The 25,033-nt window shown below is 47.4% G+C and overlaps 1 protein-coding gene across 2 annotated transcripts in view; it reads right to left on the bottom strand.

Moving 5' to 3' along the window:
* Positions 1–3,157: 3,157 nt before the first annotated feature.
* Positions 3,158–25,033, bottom strand: part of SGPP2 (sphingosine-1-phosphate phosphatase 2) — a 42,411-nt gene continuing 20,535 nt past the window's right edge. For both annotated transcript variants that reach the window (XM_051626379.1, XM_051626378.1), the window contains 3 exons: positions 14,621–14,800; positions 11,995–12,084; positions 3,158–5,852 (listed from right to left, as the gene is read on the bottom strand). In XM_051626379.1, coding sequence (XP_051482339.1) covers positions 5,307–5,852; positions 11,995–12,084; positions 14,621–14,800 — 816 coding nt within the window. In that variant the 3' untranslated portion in view covers positions 3,158–5,306. The remainder of the gene's footprint in view (positions 5,853–11,994; positions 12,085–14,620; positions 14,801–25,033) is intronic.

Raw genomic sequence — 25,033 nt, 5'->3', positions numbered from 1 at the left:
GACCACACAGCTTTCAGACAGTTTTCCTTTCCTTGCAGTTTTGCCCCTGACAATCCATGAAAACTTCTTGTGGGTCAGGCTTTTCCTCTTGCTGACTTTCCAGCAGCAGTTGTGCTCCAGCCTGGTGTGTTGTGCCTCTGCTGTCTGGGAAGCTGAGAAGCTCCATCCAGTACAGCAATGCCCAATACATCCCTCCTGGTATGATGTCACTGAGTGGGTGGCCAGCTCAGCACACTGAAGCAGGCTCTTTACTGGCTTGCTAGTGAAGCTGGCCATCCCTCATTTGCAGTATTAAAACCACTGCTGCTGGGACAGGCTCACAAGAGGGAGTGTTTTGCATTTGGCCCATAGGCTGTGGCTCATTTCTGTCATGAGAGCCAAATAGTTCCTGGTGCCAGGAGGGCACCGTCCAGAAGTGGATGTCTGGATGATGCTGGAAAAGGGTGTTGCAGTTACTGGGTCACCAAGAAGAGATGTGAGGGTAAAGTAAGCTCATGGTTTTATGAGCTACGTGTCTGTGCAGTTCCCTGTTGCTGGACCCACGATGGCTTTTCAATGGTAGCCCTGTTGGTAATCTTAACAGGTGGGAGGGCAACAGGCAGGGCTTTTTGGTGCAAGTGTTAATCCAGTATGAAAAATGCACTACAGTTACCCATCTGGAAACCCGATGGTTCCCCTCAGATGGAAGTGTAGATTTTAATTATCTCTGCGTGACAGACGTGAAATGGGACTGGAGCTGTTGCCATAAGTTGCACGACTGACTCCAGAGCCCACGGAGAGTGAGAAAACTGCAGCTCACATTTTAAAGTCTCCCAAGGGATTCGCCAGCGTGTCGTTTGCAGGATCTATCTCTCCGTGATGCCTACACAACTGTAACCAAGCAAGCTCACAGTGTGGGAAGCAATCTGTAACGCAGATGGTAAATATTAAAACTCCCTGTTTATTAGTGTGTCATGCACGGGGATTAGGATGACAATAAGGCAGATTTGCATTTCAGCAGAGTACAGGCGTATTTGCGTGCACTAAATAAATTTCTCTACACAAGATTTTTTGACTCTCTGGGTGTCCCAGTTCTCCTGTGAATTTACTGTCCTTGAATGTAAAGACCAGATTAGGCTGGGACCTGAGGTCAGTGAGGCTTGAGCTGCAGCAGTACGTGCTGCGAGGCTTTCAGGGGTCGCTTCTCCTTTTTTGTAACATTTCCCCGTGTGGCAGTATCTAAGTGCTCCACAAGCAGGGCATTAGCTCTGTCCTGGGGAAGCAGCATTACTTGCTAAAAGTAGGGGAAGAGAATGGAAAGAAAGGCTAAAAAAGCCCCTTCAGAGCCACCCACCCCTCTCCCAGCCGGACATGGTGCCAGCAGCTTGCAGAGGCTGCTGGAGCTCTGAAATTCAAGCTTTGCTGTAGTGCTGTGCTCAGGATTAGCTGTGAATCCTGATGAGTGGGGCACTTCATGTAAGTCTAGCATATTTATTGCAGGGTGTTGTCTTTCATAGCCCCAAGCCACTTATCTGATATTTACAGCTTGTTCACAGCCATATTCAATAATCAAAGTATCTAACACAGCTTTGTGCTAGCAGGAGCCGCTGTGAGCATTACAGATTTGGTTTTACCTTTTGGTGTAGTTGTGGTCTCTGGTAAAAGAACCATTGTCTGCTGACAGTGGAGACTTCTGAACAAATTTTTAGCATCTTTTGAACTTTGAGTATTTCTTGAAGGCTGAATTGGAAGTTGAATTTTTCACTCTGGATCCCCAGTGACAACTTACTTTTGGCCTGCTCCTGCTGGCTGTGGCTACTGGGTCATCACTCAGGATCTGAACATGAGCATGGAATGCTGGCAAGCTGGTGACAGCAAGGTCAAAGCCCATTTTAACGTGCTGGGTTCATTTCAGTTGGAGATGAGTCCTGACTTTGGGTTTGTCCTTGCTGTGCTTCAGTCCTGGCTCCCAGGGCTCTGTGTTTGTAGGTCGAGAATGTTCCTGTAAATGAAATGCTTGGCACTATCTCCAGGCTGCTCTCCTGCTTGCTTGCAATTTAAATCATTCTGTCTTTGGCAGGTGAATATGGAACAGGCCCAGCCAAAGCAGTGGGTGCTGCCAGGAGGCTGCAGCAGGGGCCATGGCCTTGGGCACACAACACCTCCAACCTCTGGCAACTGGGAAACTGAGCCAGTCGCCAGGGAGGGGAGCAGGGTGGATAAGAGGATCCAGCTGATGCCTTTGTGCTACTGAGCACATAACAAGACTAGCAAACCAGCCACAAAACCTTGTTTTCTGCTGTCAAACTGGAGTTGCAGAGACACCTGAACTGCAGGGCTGGAGAGGCAGGAGCATCTCAAAACACAGCAAAGACACAGATGGGTTTGCAGCGAGAACCTGGTGCTTCAGGTTAACGAAGGACAGAAAGGGTGGTGCTCTTACCTTTATCAGAGGACTTGCCTCTTCAAGGCTGGCCCTGCAGGAATGGCTGTGGTTCTGGGAGTACCCCAGGAGCGCAGCCTCAGCATGGAGCCCACCTGAAAGCCAGGCGTGTTCCCGGTGGCCCAGGAACGCTGCAGCAATCAGGGCTCACCCCAAGCAGCTCTTTGCATCTGGGGGGCCTGGGGACAGCATTTCCAGGCAGGATGGGATTTTGAGGGCAGGACACTACCTTACCTCATTTCAAATACACATCCTCAGCAGCAAAACCTTGTTACAATGAACACAAAATATTTTGCAGTTTATGGGATATCATGCTACAGTTGCAGATACTAATTTAAAATAAAGTTTGGTTTCAAATAAACTAGTCTATTAGAGGTAGATACTGCAGGTGGAGTAGATTCCAGGTGCCCAAGTATCCCCCATCGCTAACAACACAGCACTTCCATTTCCAAAGGACATAACAAGTAGATGCAAGTAGATCACTAGGGGCTTTTTTCATATGTTTAAGAAAGCAGGGTGGTGCTGCTGAGCCTGGAGGAGCCCAAGCTCACAGTTGGACTGAGCAGGGGACAAAGAACCACAAGCAGGTCAGCTTGGAAAGAGAGCTGGGTGGTTGCATTTGGGAAGATCTTTAAACTGCAACTCATTCCCCTTACATCAATCATTTACAAGTAGTAACAGACAACGCAAAATGAACAGAAAAACACCAGATTTTGCAAAATAGGTATATTTTAAAATTTGAACCAAGTACATGTATTGCATGAATCACATGCAGGTGAATGCCATAAAAGATAAAAATACCTGTGCACATACTTCAGAAATCCAAGAATTTATAATTTATAAAATTTTCATAGCACAAAATAGTTGTGATTCAGAACAGAAATTTTACACACAAAACTGCATGAATGTCCCCTTGCCTGTCTTGGGACCAGTTGGCTTTAAATACTCAGCTTGCTGTCAGGTTTCTTCCCAATTTTGGTCCCATCCAGTGTGACATGGCACCTCCACAGAGCTCCAGCTCTGCCAGGCAGCTGTGCATCATAAAGCACCTTTAAAATAATGGGGTTTAAAGGTGTTTTAAGGCCTGATGGCAGCGCTTCTGTGGGGTGTGGGAGGGAGGGAGACAGAGGGTGGGCCCCCATGACTTTGGTGGCCTGAGCCCAGCACTCACCTCAGGCCAAGTGTGAGCAGGCACGTGTCCTGCTAGAGGGCTCATTGAAGCTGCTTGTGTGCACATGTAATGTCCACACAGCCTGATTTAAAGCAGTTTATCCACAGCATGGGCAAATCTAAAAATGGTCAAAACTCCTGCCTGCATCTCTTCTGGAGGCTGCCAACCTGCTTGTGAAATCAGGCAGCTTTCCTTGCCGCACCTCCCGCTCCTCAGACAAAACTCCCAGCTACGCTGTTGTAACTTGATTGTATTTATCCAAGCTGTCAAACTAAGGGTAAAGCACTTCCTTATATTCTACAGATTATTTTTTTTCCTGCAGCCAGGAAGACAAGCATACACAGTAAAAAAGCTGGTGCTTTTATGCACATTCTGCCAGGTAAGGCACAGGGGCCATGCTTGAAGCTCTGCAATCAAAGCATGTTATGTCTTTCCAGCAGGACACAAGCAGACCACATTCACCACTGGTTTTCTCAACAGCTCGTTGGTCCAGCAGCACTTAAGGGTTTTTTTTAAAATAGCAGCCTGAGTTGTAGCAACAGCCCTCCTATGAAGACTCCTCACTGCTATTCTACAAGTGTATGCACGGTATTGCAAGATGCATGGAAGACCAACCGTCATGCTGTGCAGCACCAGAAAATGATGGCATCTTGTCATTGCCACACATTGTAGTCACTCAAGTCACCACTCAGCTCCTTCCACAATGTGGTTTAAGGACACTACTTGTCACCAAGCCCCTGCACAATAGAAGGAAGGGCTTTGTCCCATCTCCTAGACAAGGAAGCTAGACTACAGTTAAACAGGTTGAACTCACATCTCAATATTGTGCTGACAACTTTGCTCAGCTGTATGTAAGCAAAGGATCTTTTAGTGGAGGCTTTCTTATTGCTATTCAGGATGAATTTGTTGTAAATCACTTAAAGTGTTTTGTGTTGGATTTTTCTTTTTTCTGTTTTATTTTTTGGGGGGGTTTTTTGTGGGTTTTTTGGTTGGTTGTTTTTTAAGTATTGCAGTGGGTAAAACCATACACAGAGAACTAGCCAGGTCTGGCTGTGCTGTCAGAAGACCCAATGACAAGCAATAAGTACAACAATCATCAGATTTCTTTAGGAAAACACACACCCATACCCATGTGTGGCCATCTAATCTCTGCCAACGCTGGTTGCTGGAGAAACCTGCTGTCTTGGCCAGCAGGATGCTCCCACTGAAGCCCAACAGCAGGAAGGTGCCAGCCCTTGGAGACCCCCCACCTCCATCCAGCTCCCCATCATCTTCCCATCTTCAGCCAGTCTCCCTTTGCCCCAGGTCTCCAGGGGACAGCAGGGTGCAGAGCTCTGCGCTCCCTCAGCTGGTCGTTTCTTCCCCTACCCCACCAGCCCCTCACTCCCGAGTGCCCCAGACATGAGCCCTTCCCGGGCCCCTTCTCCTGGCAAAACAGCCGCTGCTGCTGCTCTGGCAGGGATTTTGGCTTTGTACTCTGTGCTTGTCATCTTTAGCCGTCTGAGCCAGGGGTCTCTAATTACAGGACATGGTGGGTTCCATGATTTCTAAGTTATTTGTGCACAGCAATTCCCATGACTCTTCCAAAGCGGGTATTTTAGGCCAGTGCAGAAACACACAACACACTTTTTGGTCAAGTTACCAGCCTAGGACAACTTACCACATCTCTGAAATAGTGGGGTCACACATTGCTCTATGAGGAAGGTGCTGCACTCACATCAGTCCCAGCAGCTCGTGCAGCAGTGGCACCAGCACAGTAGCACTGAAGCCAATTGAGGAGTACGTTATGAATTTATACGGCACTTCAACTTCCAACCGTCTTTGGGCTTCCAGGTCTCCAATGGGAAACTTGAACCAATACCCCAGCAGGCCAAGGGCCACACTCTTCATGAGCCAGCGAGTCAGTAGAATGACGAGCATCCCTACAAAGAACCTGGCTAGCATGACCAGCATCACTTTACTAGTGATCAGGGGAAATCCAAGCTGAAAATTTGCACTGGTGTGGGCGGGTGCGGCACACTGGTTATTTAACCAACATCCCACAGCTGCTCCACCTCCCGCTCCTAAGATTATAGTGGTGTCTCCCCTGGTAGGGCTGTAATAGTCTAGTTTGGGGTAGTTGTAACACAAGACAAGAGGCACAACTAAGCACAGCAGTGGAGAGAAGGGACTGGTAAATAGCAAGTGATCTATTGTGTCCCACGCGGGATACAAGAGCACGAGCAGCACGGCCGAAATCAGCGCTCCACCAATCACGTCCTGCAAAGACATCACATTGAAAAGCTTGGTGAGACCTGGAAGGCAAACCAGAAATTCTCAGATTATAAAATACCTATAGCCACATTCGTGAGTGTGCAGCAGCAGAGGAAGGCCCTGAATCTATGTGAATATATCCATTGACTCACACTTTCCTCATAACAAGAGAATCTCACCTTTCCCTCACCTGCTTTCATGTCTCAAAAGGCACATGCAGTGCTCCATCCCAGGGACGGTATCCCAGGAAGCTGCCTTCACACAATGCTTCCTCTCCCATGATACAAAGTCATTTCATCATATGAGTAAGATCATGGCTTCCTTGCTTTGCATAGATGGAAAGATGGCCTTTTGTCAGAGAGCAGCACGCTGTGCAGGAAGGTAGGCTCCAGGGGGAAGGTGCAGAGCTGTGGGATGTGGTGCATGTGCCAGGATCCCAGACAGCAGCCAGAGGTAGGCACTGCCAGCAGGAATGCAGCACGGAGACATTTCTTGCCCAAGCATCTGAAATCAGGCTTGTAGTTAAGTGCCTGAGGCAAGCACATAGTTGAAACCTAATTTATTAACAGAGGCAAATCAGGTGTTTTGAGAACTTGATTGTTGTCAACTGCAAGGCTGAGGAGTGAGACCAGAGGTAACCCCTGACAAAAGCTGTCTGTGTGAGAGCAGACAGAGAAAAAGCAATATAATGAGTTTCCCCCATGCTGCCCTCCCAGCATCGCTCAGGAGGCAGCAGAATTTATATTCTGACCATGAAATGTCCCACAAAAACTAGAGTTAATCAGAGACAGCAACGTCCTCGTCTCAAGATTGTATCTTTTTCACTGAGTCATGACAGTTGACTATTACCATGTTTGGTCACAGTCTAAAATGAATTATTTATGAGAATTTCATTTATAGTTAGGCAAGAACAAGGGCACTTTTCCACAATAGAAATATTAAATGACTTTCTGGTAAATGCATTAGTCCAGTATGGCTGAACTTGAGCTGTTTACAACTTCCAGGCAATAGATTCACAGTGCATTTGGTTTTAAGCAACTCCCAGAGCCATTTTTATATTCCCACTACAAATTTCTCATTACATTTATTCCCTCATCCATGTTATCAGGATAGCCATGGAAATACTCAAAGTTGTTTCACAGATGTCTAATATGGAAAACGTCATTAGATGTCAACATTCCACCTTAATAATCCATCTTTTGATACCAATTTTAGACCGTGACTTTACACACAAAGACACAGACTGGCCCAACATAAACAACTGCATCAACACAGAAGAGCTGGGGGTTGCTCTCAGCACTGATGCTCAGAAATCCCTGTGTACCTCCATTTTCTACCCCATTACCTGTCCACCTCATATTACAAGAAAAAGTCCTGACACCTCAATACCTCCTCCTCCATGTGTGATTAAGGAATGAAACTGAAAAAGCTGTTCACATGCTCCAATTAAAGACATTTAACCAAACATTAACATTCTCCTAACAAAGGCTTTGCTCAGATTTACACAGCTGGCTCCAGCAGTTCCCAGCCAGGGCACAATGTCTATTTACAGACCTCATTAAGGTTTTCTGAGTTTTATTATCCTCCTATTTTGCTCCAGTAGAGTAAACCAGCTTCTGTAGTTCTCAGGCAGGACCCAGATAACCAGCTCCACTCCCAGTCATTGGCTCGTGCCAGTGAGCTCGAAAGTGGGTGTGCAAGGCAGCCCTTTGGGCTCTGGGAAGAAAATACTTCTTCTTGCAGCACCAATAGGTAAAATAAAACAAATACATATTTTAAGAGTAGCGTTTATCCTCTTTTTTTTTTGTATGTGTTATGATGTATCATGTATATAATTAATAAGTAAACATACAAATACTGGGAGTGCATGCTCTAAGTTTTTTTACTGTTAGAGGTGCACAATCAAAAAAGTTTGGAAACCAGTGGTTTCTTCTGGTTTTCCCCCTGTCCACCAATATAGGGGCTTGTCATTTTGGACATTCCTTACCAGGAGCTGCTGGGGAATGGGAGCCATACCCAGCCATGGCTGTCAGCACTGGATCCCTTTGCTTCCAATGTGCACAGACAAAACTTTGATTTTCTGAACACCCAGAAGAAGTGGGCAAGTTCAAGACCAACATTTTTGAAAGGCATTTAGTAGTGGTGCAGAATTAATGATTTGCACCCCCCTTGCCTGGTAAACTAAAGAGATGCTGGGAAGAGGGGGGATGGCTCTGATTTCTGTGAGAAAGACTGCTTTTCTGGAGGCTCCCTGCTGTGCACCCAGGGCAAGACCCGAGCTTCCCCCGGAGGTGGAGAGGCTGTCAGCACTCCCAGGAAGAACATTCTTGCCCGTCTGCCTGTGTAAACAGATTAGCCTCTCGCCAAACCCGCAATTACAAAGGAATTTTTAAATTAGGGCAGGCACGAATTTTACTCAAGGTGCAGCCCTACCGGCAAAGCTTAGAACCTCCTACTTCCCTGCTGGGATGCTCCAGCTGCCTCTGCACAGACAACTCCTCCACAGACTCTATCCCTCCTTAAAACCCCTTGCCACCATGCAACTCAGCCCTGCTCCTGCCCTGCACTCCCCAGCCTCCCCCACAGCCACCAGCATCTGCCAGGCTCACAGAATCATAGAATGGTTTGGGTTGAGAGGGACCTTAAAGATGATTTAGGTCCAACCCCCCTGCATGGGCAGGTACACCTCCCACTAGACCAAGTTGCTCCAAGCCTCATCCAACCTGGCCTTGAACACTTCCAGAGAAGGGGCATCCACAGCTTCCCTGGGCAACCTGTGCCAGTGTCTCACCACCCTCACACTAAAGAATTTATTCCTGATGTCTAATCTAAGTCTCCCCTCTTCCTGTCAAAAGCCATTCCCCCTATCTTTCAATGCCTTGCAAAAAGTCCCTTCCCCAGCTTTTCTGTAGCCCCTTCAAATATTGGAAGGTGCTATTAGGCCTCCCCAGAACCTTCTCCAGGCTGAACAACCCCAGCTCTCTCAGCCTGCCTCCACAGCAGAGGTGTTCCAGCCTTCAGATCATCTATTTTAACTAGAGAGCTGCCATGTCCCTTTGCTGCCCAAAGAGCAGCCCAGTGTCAGGTTTCTAACACTGCCAGCCCTGCAAGTTCATTTCCTGTGCTGCAGGTACATAAAGAAAAACAACTGACAATAAAAATCCCATTGTATGCTATGGGTGGGAAGCAGGACCAGGGCACTTCAAAATCCTTTCTGCCCAATGTCACAGTCCATGTGCAGGGGAACTGCTGCTGCCATTCTCATGGGCTTTTTTTTCCTGTAAGGCCTTAGAGCAGGACTTGTTTTAGGATTGCAAAAGCATGCAGGCAAGACCCTCCTGTGCTCTTCCCACTGAAATTATGCCTGGAGATGCAAACAATCACAACAGGCTCCCAGAACATCAAACCAGCATCCCAAACATGCTGGCACTCAAGCATCATGTTTCCAACCGAAGAAAAAAAATAACTCTTTTCCTATTCTGTCTTGCCTGTGCTCACTTACTGCCTAAATTCACTTCACAAAAAGATGCTACTTACTCTCTGGAGCACCAGTCATGGCTCAGCAAGTGCCAAACACACCAGTTTCATGCATTAAGAAATCCTTACTGCTGGCCTTCAAGGGTGAAAAGGCGACTGCAAGCCTCCCCCTGTTCCAGGGGCTGCCCTCAGATGATGAAATTCTTCCCAGTACAAATGGTGATGGTCTTGCTTGCATCCTTCTGGGTTACTGTGCACACACACGAGCACCATCACTCATCACTTCCCACAGGAGATGACTCAGCCGTGTTCCAACAACAGTGAGAGAAAAACTTGTTACTCTCACTGAGACAGAGATAAAAAATTAGGCCAACTTTTTAAGATGAGGATTAAACAGACATTTAAAACATAATTGCCTGGAAAAAAACACCTAACAACAACAAACCCCAGTCCCTAATGTCTCTAATTGCTTCTTGCTCCTTAAAATAACCCCTAACGCGTGACAGGTTCTCTGCTTCAGTGTGTCCAAATTTTAGTTTTGCCCTTTCCTGGTAACTCCAGATTCCCTCTTTGGCAGCTCGTCAGACTACAAAATTTCAGACCTAAAAGAAAGGACCCTGCCTTTCCCCTGCTTCTCCACAAGCTGGGATATTCTTGTGTTATGGTGGTGTGGGTGGGTTGTTGTAACTAAGTTACCTTTCAGCAGTGTGAGTGTGTGGCTTCCGTCCCTTTCTCTGGGTGATGCTCTCCTGGCAACAGCCCAGGCAACAGGAATTTGTTGCCTTTCCCCTGATCATGGTATTCATTCTGATAGAGCTGTAATGATGCAGGTAGGTCTCATACCACTTCAGGGCATCTCCAGAAGATCTTTAATTGTAACATCTCTCCTACTGACATGACTGTGTTTTTGAGGCCACTCCTGATCCAAAACCAGCACCAGCAACACTGAAATACAGACTGATTTTAGAGCTGACACTGAAGATTTCTTACACCAGAGCTTCAGCTATAGCAAAGGACAGTGCAACCACCTTGCCACTCCTCTACCTCCTCAAATGGGGAAAATTCAGTTACCTGCCTATTTTCCTTACTAAAATACTAGGATCTCTTAATATCCGGTCGGTATTAATTTTCTGTGAAGACCTCAGTTAAAAATCCATTAGACAGAGGCTGTTTTGGCTGGTTGCTTGGCTGAGCAGGTGCTGTGCCTCAGCCCAGCAGCATCTCAGGTGCCCACACAAGAGGTGAGCAGAGCCACAGCCCCTCTGGCAGCTCAGGGTGGGAGCTGCCCCTTGAAGTGTGGCAAATGGCTCTGAGCTGCACTTCTTCCCAAGAAGAACCTGCCACTGCAGGGGGAACACTGGAGCCACTGTCAGCGGGTCAAACTGCAGATAGAGGGCTTGGATGTGGGCAGCCGTGGCCATCAGGCATTTCCCCAGCTCCTTTCCCACCCTGGGATGAAGACCCAACCAAAGTACATTTGCCCTTCTGAAATGCAGCATTGCTCACAGTTACACTAAGGAGCTTTTCTTAAAAATTTTAAAGCCCTTTTTTTATCATGTCAAAGGCACAAAGAACTTTTTCTTCTTTAGCTTAAAATCCATCTAAATTTAGAGGACTCTTTCATTATGATGGGCCAGCAAGGGAAGTATGTGAAGAATTTTTACTGATTGACTTAAGGTCACTAGCCCAGAAAGGGTGTCTCCAGCCTTGATGTAAGATATTGTTTTGATCCACTAGGCCTGGAAGGGAAGGTCAAGCTATATTTTATAGATAACCTTAATCTCATAAGGGCTCCCTTTCTTATATTTATCAAGCCTTATTACAACAAGCATAATTATTCCTTAGTAAAGAAATGCAACAAACAATGCAAATCAAATTCCTGTGAGGAAGTAGCTAGAGGTTTTTATCCATACTCAGGCAGCTGGATATAACAAATCAATAATGTTTCTTCTCATCAGCTAATCAAAGTCACACTGAAATCTCTTCTTGAAGCAGGGCTGACATCTCTAAACAACTGTGCCCAACAAGTCTGTCACAGAAAGTCACCAATATTTTACTAGTATTTTCAGATGAAGTATTTGTACATCTCAATTCTTTGAGAATGGATTTCCTACCAGCTGAATGTGAGAAGCTTGTCATAGCTTTTTTAAGTGCCATGTCCCTGTATGGTAACATGGGACTTGCTGTCCCCCAGTCTCCCCCAGCAGCTCACTTGCCACACTGTACTCTCCTCTGCTCTCTGGCATGACTTACCAACCTGCTAGTCCTTTCCTGACACTCCCAGGCTGAACCAACCCAGAATATTTCTTGCTGACAACAGTGATACTATTGCACAAAAGGCTTAACTAAGGTGCAGCGTCAGTTGCCCACGTGCATTCCTCACAATTAAAATTTCAAAATAGAGAGAGAGCTCCAGCTGAGATGCTGCACCCACCTCACCCCGCTCCCGGGCCACGCGTGCCGCGCTTCCCTGTGGTACAAATAATTCCCCTGCAGACTCAAGTAGCAACAGCCAGAGGGTTTCCTCACAGCTGCCTTTGAACACAGAGCCTGAAACATAGTGCTGTGACTCCTGTATTCCTGCAGGGATCAAGGCAGGAGGCACATGGCTTGAGGAGTGGGAGATGGGCAGGGCTGGAGACAGGGCTGGCAGGGCTCAGGGCATCCTTACCAGCACCGTGTGCATCCCGGTGTAGAGCCTGCTGAGACACACCAGTGTGGAGAACACAAATGCTGCTGCCAGGCCTAGTTCAAATGGATACTGTGGAAAGGGGGGAAAAAAATAATAATTAAAACCACACATGACACCATTATCCACTTTAACATCAGTGTATACCTGAAATAAGACACCCAAGCACCTGGATGTGAGGATCTCGCCTCGGGAAGTGGCTCCTGAGCTGCACTTTCCCAAAGAGTGACCCAAAATGAGACCTCACATTAGCTAATGTGCAACCCTGCCAGAAAGTCATTGCATTATCTGTTGTGGCAGCTTCTGTGAAGGTCTAGACTTGCCACAGGGAAGCCTGGGAAATAAAAGGCATTTGCAAAGTTTTTCCTCATAACATCCACCAGCAAAATCTATGTTAGTGCTAAAGACCTTAAGGAAAAAAAGGCACAGGATGTTGTACAAGTGATGCCTGAGGCTGAACTGCAGCCTCAGATCACCCGAGGAGAATGTGTCAGCTGCAGAGCCGGACCAGAACAATGACCCATAGACCTGAAGTAGTGGGCAAGCAGGGGAAAACCATGTCTGGGCTGAAACCACAGTCAAGCTAGTAAAGCAGCCAGGACCTCTCTTCCCTGTGACCCTTCAGGTTTAATCATCCTCTTATGAAGCTGTTTTTGCTTAATTCCCTCTCTGAATTGCCTATGAAAGTAGAAAGAAGTGTTGAAATAAATCAACATTTAAAAAGGAAAAAAACCCTCACATGTAATAAAAAATAAGCTTTAAAGAATAAGCTTTTAATAAAGAATAAAGAATAAGAATATTAGCCCTTAATCCCCTTATTCAAATCCTGAAACCCAGTGGGCTGGTGGGCTCCTTTTCTGAAACAAAAACAAAAAACACCAAAAAAAGAACAACAACAACAAACTACAACAGAACACCAACCCAAAATATAAATAAATGAAACGAATTCACCCAATTTGACACAAAGTCTCCATCTACTGCCAAGAGGCTGACGACAGAGCAGGGTGGCCATAGGTCAGTGCAAAAATGCTGTTGTGCAAATTTTAAGCATAACAACTGGCTCCTGACCCCTTCCCCGTGGCGTCCTCAAGGCCCTGAAGCAGAGAGCTCAGACCTGACTGCAGATGTCACTCCCAGTTCATAAACTACTATTTTTCCTCACTTCTCTAAACCTGTGGAAGATTTATATCCACTTTATTCCCACCCCCTCAGCAGGCAGGCTGGGAGCTGGTCCAGGCTGGTAATTGATGACTAGGGCAGCTTTAGAAGATAGCAGCATCATGTACTGGCAGATTTCTCCTTCTTAATAGAGGCAATTGAATAATTTAATTATTTTACAGCAGCCTTATTGTTTCATGCCAGTTTCCAAAAAGTACAAGACAGTCCATGAAGAGCTGCAGGTCCCACTTACTGGTAGAGGAGGGGGATAAAGTGCTGCTGACCAGGTCTTTTTGGCAGATCTGACACATAGAACAGATCTGCCTTCCAGGGCTGAACAAATGTCCCATTTTACAGCTTCTCCTCCCTCTCCCCATTCCTCTCCCGAGCTGCTCTGACGAGGCACCACACAATTCCCATGGAGCAGGAGGCTGGCAGTGCAGCTTTGGGCACCACAGACCTGCTTGTGGCACGGTGGGCAGAAGCAAAGCCCACTGCTTCACTGCCAGGACCAAGTGAGTCAGGAAGTTAAATTAATTCAGAGATGTCTGAGTTGCAGCCCCAGGACATGACACATTTCATCAAAGCAGTGGCTTTTGTCCCTGAACAGAGGCTGCCACTATGGGGAGGACACTCAGGGACACTGCCACAGTGAGACTCCCTGGCTGTACCACAAGCCCTCTTGGTTACCTGGGTTTATCTTTGAAATATATGTGAGAGGGCTGACAAACACTCTTAAACACTTTGCAGCCAGGAAGTTATTAGTGCTAAAGTACAGGAAGCACGTGTTTGGATTCATAAAATGAAACAATTAGTGTGAAGAAGTGAGTTTCTGGGAAATAAACCTTTCAGGAAGGAAAAAAAAAAAAGACTTGGGGAAAATTATATAAGATAACATATATAAAAATATAAGGTAACAAAATACAAGACCTCCCCCAGCAGCCTGCAGCTCCAGTGCAGTGAATCTGCTGGTCCTTCTCTGACAAATAGGCTCTCCAATCGTGTTGTGGGCTGTTAGTCTAACACAGGTTGGAGCCAGGGGATTTCCAAGGATGCTTTCCTGCCTCATACAAAAACCAGGAGATACGGAGCCCTCCTGGCTGGCCCGGGAGCCAGCGATTCCCGCCGTGCACAGGACGCTGACTGCAGCACCTCCCGCAGCAGCACCCTGGCTCCCTCCTCCCTCATCTTGAGCCTTCCAAACCATCAGGGCAGCACAGCCCGCCCATGGCTCTGGGCAGGGATCATGCTAAAGAAAGAGATTTCTGCTAAATTTCTTCTTGCGTTACCCATCAGCCACAGGTAACAACAGGGAAAAAGACACATCTGTGAAAAAAAATACAGAGCTCCTCTGGAAGCAGCAACAGCTTTGGATTCGCTAGTTTTCTGCAGCTTGCTAGAAGCAGACACATGCTTTTCTTTGTTTTCTTTCCTTTTTTTTACCCCCTACCTTGTAGTGGTTCACGGTGCCACTGAAAAAGGAGAAGGAGATGGCAGTGGCTGCCATGGCGTGGGTGGAAGGCATCCCGTACTCTGCGACCGTCCTCATTTCCAGCTTGATGACAGGTGGTGAGAGGGGCCGAGGCCACTTCAGGATGTCCTTGGAGACCTGGCCTATGTACATCACAATCTGGGGAGAGGAAAGGCCACAGGGCTCTCAGTCAGCATGGGCAAACCCCACTCAGCCTACCCAAGAACCATCTCCATTTCTGTACTTTTTCCTGGGAGATCCATCACCCCAAAGCTCAAAATGTATCTCCTGAATTATTAAAGGGGTTTCCATTATCCCAGTCGGTGTAGGAAGCAGTGGTTTTACTGCACCATCTTGTAACCTGACCAGAAGTGGGACCAAAAGGAGGGTCCATTGATGAGATGCAGCAATACAGGATGGCATGGGATGGCTAGCTGGCTCCCACCCCACCTGAGAGAAGTTTAGGTTTCCCCCCTATCCCTCGCGATCCCTCCCCTGCAAAGCAAAGAGGTATAAGAGAAATTTTTCTGCCAGCACCTTTCCAATCCCCACCTTGCCCAGCCGTGTCCCCCCAGCCTCAGAAGCAGCTCTGGGAGGGCAGCACCAGCTCTCCTGTCCCCAGCAGCTCCCACCCCACTGGGTGCTGCAGGGGCTGCGTTGGGACACCTCATGCCACAGTGATCAGATCATGACCCTGGTATCCCTGAGAAGGCAGCAGAGGGAAAACCAGATGAGCAACATGAAGTACCAGTTCTCCTGCCTATTTCACCAACACCAAAGTGCTTTTGTGTCCTGCTTGGGACACCAGAGGTTTAAGCAAGGGCTCTGTTGATTACCTACCTGAGCACTGCAGTGCAATGATTTCTGGGGGGAATGTTATACTGCTGGTGACTGCCAGTAGTAGCAAGGGAAAGCAGAGACAGGAGGCAAAGCTTGACAGCATCCCCAAGAGGTGCAGCCCGTCCAGGAGTGCTCAGGACACACAACATGCTGACAAACTCTGCTCCTCAGCACCCCTTCCCAAAGGCAACAGGCTCCCAGAATCCACAGCAAGAAGGACGTGAACAAAAGCCACCCAGGCTGTCCCAGGAATATTTGCTTCCTATTGTCGCCATCCTTCCTTTGGATAGTGCAGCCAGACATATGCAAAGCAAGCTGCACAGACCAAAGCAAATCTTTTTTTTAAAAAAAACAAAAATCAGGTTAAGTGACACCTGCTGTGGCAGCTCGGTTGCCGTGCGAGACAGGCCTGGGTGTTCTTCTCACGCTTCCACTAGCAAAGGAGGGGGCTTAAAATAACATCCTTCCTGTGCTGGTGTGAGCCATATGCCCATATGCCAGAACAGCAACAGGCTCATCTGCTGCCACAGTTGTCACCAGCCACATGACAACCCTCTCTCTCCCACCAGCCATTTCAAAAAAGGTTTCACATTAAAAGAAAGACATCAGACTTCAGGATTCACAAAAACCAGAACCAGGAAAAACCCAAAGCATCCTGTTCCTTCATTCCCCCTCTAGACCAAAGGGCACAACGTGGGGAGTACAGCCAGCACCAGAGCCTGGAAAAGTGACTGCTGGTGCCTCTGCACCCCTTATCCCTCATCACATGAGTTACATCCCTGCCTTGTCAGCATGCCTGGCTGCTCCTACAGCACCTGATACATGGGGCATAGGGCAGCCAGCAAGGACCCTGCCCACACTGTTCACAGCAAACAAGAGCTTAAGAAACAAGTGCCTTAAAGAAACCACTGCAAGGGTTTATGTGGTTGGTGCCACCAATGGATGCAGCCATTGTCTTTGAAAGTTAATTAAATTCCAGGGTTGAAAGCCAAATTACTCTCTCCAATAGAACGTAAAAGATTGAGGCTATCATTTGTGATACCTTCTGAGAGGCAAGGTAGGATGAGCTAGTTTATCAGTCTTGCATAATAATGACTTCCACTTGTAGAATTATTATAAGCACGAGTATGCAAGAGCATTAGAGAAAGGGAAATGAGTCATCCTTGACATGAAGGCTGTGCTACAACTCCTCTAATGGTGAAAAACGGGCTGAATGCTGGAGATGCTATGGGTAAGCAAAAATACCAGGCATTCTCACAACACCCTCCCTCCAGATTAAATTCTGACCCTTATATTTTTTTAAAACCACATATTGTATAGACACATACAGTAATGAGTGGTGAGACAACCTGCATAAAAAACCCAGTCGTCCGGAATAAATTCAGACTAAGCACTGCCCTCTGAAGCACCAACCTTTACCTTCAGCTTATCTGGGTTCTGTGCACAACATCCTGGATTATTTGGCAGAAGAGGCAGTTGTGGCTACAGCATTATAGTTCATTGCAGGATATATCTGAATTGCACTCTACTGTGCCTCTCATCTTCTGAATGGTAGGTGTTTACCTTGGTTAAGTGGAATATTCTCTCTTGAACCACATTTCATTATTTCCTGACCTTATTTCTCTGCCATTGTGGATTTCCTCTCTAACAGTCCTGGGAAAGAAAGCAAGCAGGCTGAAAGTCTGGTCTGTTATCAGCATTTTTCGACCTAGCAGATAAGAAAACATCTGTAATAAATGTTGCAAACCACAAGCACAGGGAAGAAGGAAATGGGAGATGGAGACCTATTGAATCACCTATTTGTGCAATGCCAGAAATCTGTGACGGCCCTGGAATAAATTTAGCATGGGCAGAAATTACCCTAAGTCCAGACTATTAAGTAACTGGGGATTGCTCAGGTCCTCAGGACTGGGTAATTCTGCTGGGATTTCCAGCCACCCTAGGAAAGCAGGATCTGTGGTGGCTTTGGCCAGACAAGCAGGGGAAGGTGGGCTAAGGCTTGACCCAGGAGCATGTCACCTTGTAACAGCTGTTCAGCAGCAAGGGCTGGGAAGATTCAGGGAGGAAGGAGCTAAGCTTAAACCATACTCACCTCAGATTTAAATCAAACTCATTCCAAAAGTCTTTATGTGCTCCTGGACTTTCCTACCCAGTATATCTCCAGGCCCAAAGATGCACATGGGAGACAAGAGGGAACAGGCCCTTGAACAGACACCATTTGCTAGCTCAGAGATATGGTGCAGAGAAAACTTAAAGCAAATAATTTCTTCATGCTTCATTGTTCTGTTTGTTTCTTTCCTACATTGCTGACATTTTTTGCCTACCTAGAGTGCTATATTGCAGCTCTCAGTGCTAGTCTTCTGTGTTTGTTTCTGGCTCTCCTCCCCTCCGTCTGACTGATGCAAATCAAGGGAACTTTCTGCAGTTCTGGTAGAAAAAGGTTTGCAGATATCTTAAAAACCCAATAATTTTAATTTGCACTTCAATAAGTATCTGTCTCCACACAGGGGATTTGTCTGAACCTGCTCCATCACTGAAGCAACAAAGCAAAAGTGGTGATGGATTGTGTAGGACACGATTAGCTGAAGCAGATAACTACACAGAAACAAATGGGGATTTAGTTGAGATTTCACAACAGTTGGTGGGACTGGCCTGGCTAATTCCCTTTACCCTGAAAGATGAAGGCAGCAGCTGTAACTACCACATACCTTAAACTGTTTAAACTTTCCAGAATGAAAACATTTCACACCTGAGTTACAAAGATGTGTTGGCAAATGAGGGGTGCTGCTCAGGCTGGCAGGGAGGGAAGGGAGCTGGAGTTCAATGATAGGAAGGGGAAAAGCCCCACAAGCAAGGGCCAAGCCTCAGAAGTGAAGCGATGCTCTTGGGCATCAGACAGGTCCGTACAGGGAGCCCTCATCCCAAGATCCCCACCACACTTTCCACCACACAGGCACAGGAGTGCCCTGTCAGGGGAGCCCATGGGCTCTGTTCTGCCTCTGCAGCACAGGTTCTACAGGCTACAGGTGTCATAAATGTCATAATGCAAATCCTTACTAAAGAAACAATGGCATAAGCAAGGTGGACCATGGCACAGGAGCAGAAGAGTGGTGGAGGGGTCAGTAGTAACAACCATGGCCCTGCATAATGGAGGGAAATGCAGCTTTTCCTTCTGGACTGAGGTGTGTACAAGAGGTGGCACAGGTATTGCTGTTGCAGTGAGCACCCTCAGGAAGTTATGCCAGCTCCCTAACATCTGCAGTGTCACTTGACACTGACATGGTAGCACCAGCTGGAGATGTGGGAAATGATATGCATTCCCCCAGATCCTTCTTCCAAAGCCACACAGGCATGGCCTGTGGCAGCAGGGATGTCCCCAGCACTCCTCCCTGCATGGTGGTGTTTGGCAGAGCAGCAGCAGGGGACCCGGGAGCTGCAGAGCTGCTGCAGAGTTGCACCTGGGTGCTGCATTTCTGTGGCTCAGCCCTGGAGCTGCACTGGCAGCCAGAGGAGAGCCCAGGGCTAGGTGAGGCAGGCTTGGCCTCCCCAGGGCTGCTCCTGTGCTGTGCTGCAGGAGAACATCACCCATGACTTGTTCTGCTCAATGGTGAAGCAGTAAGAAGCCTGGCTTACCAAGCCATGCTGGAAATCTAGGGTACAGCTATCCTGATCTGTTCAGACTCGATCCAGCCTCTGCCGCTCTGCACTGCCCAGCGCTGCCGCGTCCCCCGTGCTGAGGGAAGGTCAGGCTGGAGGCTGCCCCCCCAGGCTGCAGGGGCTGCCTCCCTGGGCTGCTGGCGCTCTGGGGTCCTGCACTTATAACCACACAGGCTGGATGTGGGGGCGAGTCAGCAACCCTGGTACACAAGCACATTTTTCTAGCCCCAAGGACACATTGACTTAAACCAGCCTGCTCTTCTCTCATGCACATCTGTGCTCTCCCAGTGCTGTGAGGATTCCTCTGAAGCCTTCAGAAATAAATCCTTACATCAAATGCAAAAGGCATTGAAAAAAAAAAAAAGTACTTGGGTAGAGAGTTTTTACTTGTTCCTATCTCAAAGCATTTTTCTGTACTGCTGTAAGGAACTTAAAAACAAGACCTTCCTCATTCTAGTGCCTACCAGTACTGCTGGGGTGGCCAGTATTGCAGGAGGGCAATAGCAATCTTTTACAGCTGAGGCATCCGGGGAAAGAAAGGCAAAGCTCTGTGGCCACCATGGGTCAACAGCACCACATTTCCATAGGCAATTACCAGTTGCTATAGCAGCACGACAGCCTGTTTCCTCTGACTTTGCTCTGAGTCATACACATGGTCCATCTCCAAAAATACATCCTCACCTGGGGCTTTGTACTGGGGTAAACAAGATGAAACTGTTTTAGTGATCTTGCTTTAGTGAACAATGACAAGTCATACTTGAGGCATTGGCATCCTCATCAGTCCGGGTGCCAACACATTTGTCCCAGCATCTGCAGGAGCTCCCTCTGGGCTGAGGGGCTGTTTCCCTCCCTGAGAGCATCAGGGCCCCAGAAAGAGATTTAGCTCCTTGACATTCATGGAACTCTGGTGTTGCTTCAATAATTAAAGCAGTGGTTTTGCTCACCTGTGGGTGTTGCCTGACATTTCCCATGATTTTCATCTCACTACACCTGCAGTCACTGTAGGCAGCACTTCTGCTACAGGAAAGAGAGCGGCAACTAGGTGTACCACCACAGGGCAGACAGGTATGAAGGCACATAGACCAACACAGCTGAGCCAGCTCTGTGTGCAGAGACACAGGACCAGTGCCACATTTCCCCTGTGGAATGTTTCTACGGCAGGTTTCAGGGAAGAGGAGCAGTGCTGTGGGTGCACTGTGTGCAGCAGCTCCTCAGCGTCCCTCCTCTGCCTCGCCCTCTGCACAGCGATGGACACACAACTGTCCCACGGGCACACAGAGGAGCAATCCTTTTTGTGCTCTGTAATATTTCAGCTAACAAAGGTGAACCAGAATCTACTTATTTTCAACTTCTGATTTTGCAGCTCTCCTATCTGTGCTATTGATCTAGTACAGGGACAGGATGAAACTCTGGAGAAGACACAGGCTCAAATAACATTGGCAGCTTCTTCCTTGAGAATCACACTGTCGCAGCCTGACTTTGAATCTGCTGGTGTGGCTCCAAAATAGAAACTCTATAACCCGGCTCCAGAAACCCCAGATGCAATAGTATGTCCTCTTCCCAGAAAGGAAATTTACAGTTTGAAAGTAACGTTGCTTTTGTTTTTATCAGAACTACTGTGTGTTGATAGGAGTGACAAAGCTCATTGGGAGTGCTGGAAAGAGGGGAAAAAAGTAAGGATGCACTATTAATAAACTGGCATTTGCAGGAGATTAGTCAAGCAGAAGCAAAAACTGCATTTGTGGTTGTCAAGGCAGGCGTTACTTTGATTCACCACACAGAAATGAAGCCAAGCACCCAGGCTGCACTGCTCACAGCTTCCCTTCTCATCATCTCCCCAGGAAGGCTTCAGCAAGGAGATAAACACTGCAGCAGGTAACAGCAGTGCCTGGGCCCTCCAGCATCCCGTGGGTCACAGTGACAGCAGAGCATTCCTCCTACTCCAAAGTCAATGCCAAGAACTAAGGTTTGGCTTCAGAAAAAAAAAACAAAACAACACACCACTATTGAAAGCCCCAGAGCAGGACCTATGGCCTTTTGCCCCAGCAGCAGGTGGAGGAAGCCCTAAGCCACCCTCCAATCACATCCTGCTATCCCATCCCATCCCTGAGCCACCCAGAGGCTCCCTGTGGGCAGAGATGCCAACAGCAACCATGAGGCCAGGCACCAGTCAAGCCTTACAGGAGAAGGTGGCTGGCCAGGAGAGCTGGAGGATCTGCCATCTCCAGCATGGCTATCACTTTCCAGAAAACACATCCACCTCGTGTTAGCTGTGCAGGAACATGATATTTGCCAAGGATTTGGTCAGGTGCAATAGTACATTCAAGGTTGCATTCAGCTGGTGGGATGTTCAGAACCTCATTTGAGTTGTCCTGGCCATGATGAGAGCAGCACAGCTCAAGGCAGGGCTCTAACACAGCACAAGCAGGGCCATGGTGGGCAGTGAGAACAGTGCAGCAAGGGGCAGGGAAGGGACAGCACAGACAGCTTATCAATACATTAAATAATAAACAAACAAATTTAGGAGGACTTCACCTCTCTCTTCAGAAAAACAGGAGCAGCACAAGACCAAAGAGAGCCCCGTGCCTCCAGAAGTATACCTGACCAATGTCCTAGGACACTCACTTTGTCTTCAAATAAGCTTTCAGACAAAAACTATAAGGCAGCTGACTCTCTTGTGATGGGTTTAAACCAGAGAAATTTGGGTCCATAGTCTCCTGGTAGCAGGAAAAACTACTACCACATTGATTTGTTTTATCATCTAACACTGGGCAACTGTTAATACCTTGCATTTCTAGTCAAAGTTCTCTGATTTAACCTTCACCTTATTCTCAGCTAGATGTCTGAAATTTAGCAATGAGATACACACACCAGAAACACAAAATGTACCTTAATTCAGCAACTTGATTATAAAAACTTCACTGGCATTTTTTATTGAAGGGTAGAGCACAGCTACCAGCATGGACAGAAGTCTCTCTCAGTAAAGGCTTCATCTTGCATGTGGCAGTTTCTTTTATGGACCATTTATTTTTGTATTCTGACATTTTGTAGTTACTTACATGCCTGAATACAGTCTTACTTGTTCTCATGCAGTGTAATATCCGGAGCTTTAAAGAACTTGACTTCCCAGTGACTGTTTGTCAACTGTTTTGAGACTGTTGTGCTGAAATGTTGCAAAAGCAGAAAAACGTTTTGGGAAATGTTGCAAAAGCAGAAAAACAAACAGCAAAGAATCACTAAAACGGGAGTTTGCTGCAAAGTGAGTTGCCAAAGCAGCATCCACGGCTTCAAACACACCACAGCAATGTCACCAACAGCAGGTAAATTCCAGCTAGTCATTAGATCTCTAGTTCCTCTGACAGCCAGAGTTCAGAGCTCATCATTCCCGAGTAACTAACTGCAACAGCCCTTGGAAAACTGTTCCTCTGAAAAGATGAGAAGCTAAATTGCCATGGATTCAGACTCAGGACCTTCTCAGACTTTGCTGAGATGTGTGCTCCCAGCACTGCTTGAGCAGCCTGCAGGGGCACCACCAGCCTCCCAAGCCCTCCTTCCTTCAGAGCTGTGGCTTCCCAAGCCACCACCTTGTCACTCTTGCACACTGGCAGCTTCCACACCTGCCCCAGCAAAGTCCACACTGGCCAACTCCTATTTCTCCTGTACAAATTAAAATTTTTATAGGCCTAAAAGAGGTGTGGGTACATTTTACACCCACGCACCTTGAAAAAATAACAAAAAATAAAATTCCCAGAATGCTGAATAGGAAGCAGAAACTAACTTCCCCCCCCCCCCAAGGTCTCTACCTTACCACTGGAATTCCACACCAAAATAAAGCTTTCAACCCTGAAGGGGTGCAGAGATTAAAAAAACAAACTGAGCTTTCACCTCTTGAGCCAAGATGTGCAGCAAATTTGAAGTACACTTGGGAGCTGGTTTTTGTGCAGCTATTTTTAATCTCCTTATTTCCTGGTTGAAGTAGCAGGAGTCATAGGCATCAAAGCCTCATCTGTGCAGATTCAAGAGCATTTACTTCAAAGAGCTGAAGAAGGGAAGCAAAGACACCAGGGTACCTTCAGCACTGACCCAGCATCTTGCTCAGAGGTTCCAGGCAGTTATTTCCCTCACCTCTCCGTAAGGGGGAAGGTGAAGCCTGTGTACACACAGTGAGTGCCCAGAGGAAAGGTGCTGTGGAAGCATAACGTGCTACTTTGAGCTCCCAAAGCACCTGAATGTGGCCACAGCCAGTGCTCCTCAGAGCTATCCAGCTGAACAGAAAACCACAAGCAGTCAGTTTTGTGGACCCAGCACTGGAGAAGACATCCCAGGGCATCAAGTCCATTCCTCTGCTGCTGCTGAAATAAACTCTTCATAATTTTTTTACTGCCCTTTGCCCTTCCAGAGATATTTCACAACCTTTGTCTCCAACTTGGCTTACTGATGACTGCCTTATGCATGTTTATTCTTGTGACTGTGCTTTTTTAGGAAGCCTCTTCCTTGCCCTTGTGTTTACAGCCAACCCCGTTCTCTCTCCAACTTCATTTTGTTACAGACTTATCTTTCAGTCTCTGCTCAGAAAATAGACTGTTCCCTAATCATCCCTGGCCCTGCTCCAGTTCAACTCTATCTTTCTCAAACACGGGTGACTGGCTCTGCATAAACTGCTACTGAGAAGATGGTAGGAAGCCCTCGTAAACAGCATTAACACGGCTTCCATTTTTAAGGGAAAAATCTGCCCTGATTCACCCTGGAACACTGACTTTGCCATTCCCAACTTGCAGCAGAAACTCATAGGTCCAAGTCCCTGATAGCACAAAGAAGCTCTCTACTCAGTATCACTTCAGATTCTCTGCCACCCAAAGGTAAGCTCACTTCTCCCACGGTGCCCTAACCCCTTTGGCACACCCAGCCCTGCCACCCTGTTTTACCAGCACGTGCCCTCAGTGTACCCACAGGCTCTGCACTGGGCTCACAGCAAGGTCATTGCTGCTCTTCCATCCCTCTCCCTGCTGAAGAGCTTCACTAACAACTTCTCCTTATCCCCACAACAGCATCACAAGGAAACTGTCACTGCCTTCTCCTTAGGGCTCTCCCTTCCACACCAGTTCCTTTCCCAGCTGGGCAGGAGCCTTCTGCAGACTGTGCCTGGTGCTGTGCATGTCTCTTCCTGTTCTTCCCAGCCTTCTGCTGGCAGCTGTTGTCAGAGACTCCCAGACTACCTGGATTTTTACTTGTATCTCCCACAGCCAAGACCCATGCAGAAGCAGCAGCGCACGGCAGTCCCTGTGTAGCAGGCACCGCTGCACCAGCCACACTCCCACCAGCACCAAAAACCTTCTGGTAAGTTCAAAGCCCAGCTTTGTCCCCTGGCACACCTGGGCACCCAGGCAGCTAAGTCCATTCCACTGTTCCATAAGTGACTGAGGTGTCTCAGCCACTCAGGGGCTCGTGCCCTAAGTCACACGCAGCCTGCACAGGCATTTTTAGCTGTTTCAAAATTACATCATTAAAATGTATTTAAAACTAGAGATTGTCACAAGTCTGCATATTTCAAACAGCTTCTCCACATAAAAATGCAGCTTCACAGCTCCCTCAGTTACTGGAAAACAAATGCTAATAATCACAGTATCGCATGCCTGAAAACTCTAATTAAAACAGCCTAGATCTGGCCAGTACTCAGGTGGACCCTGTGCAAGGTAAAGCCAGGCAAGCCTGCAGAAAGGCATGCAAGAAGCTCTGAAGAGTCATTTTTGAGCAACATGCAAAGCCAGAAGGCAGTGACTACCAATCATCATCTGCTGTGGCACGTTTCCAGAAACAGTAGGTGTATTACTGGCCAAACCCCAGCTCTAATTATACGGTATCCACCTACTTCTGAATTTCATCTGCAAGTTATTT

The sequence above is a fragment of the Apus apus genome, chromosome 8 (genome assembly GCF_020740795.1).
Source record: "Apus apus isolate bApuApu2 chromosome 8, bApuApu2.pri.cur, whole genome shotgun sequence".
Lineage (NCBI taxonomy): Eukaryota > Metazoa > Chordata > Aves > Apodiformes > Apodidae > Apus > Apus apus.
The sequence above is the reverse complement of the archived record's forward strand: the minus strand, read 5'-3'. Positions and strand labels throughout refer to the sequence as shown.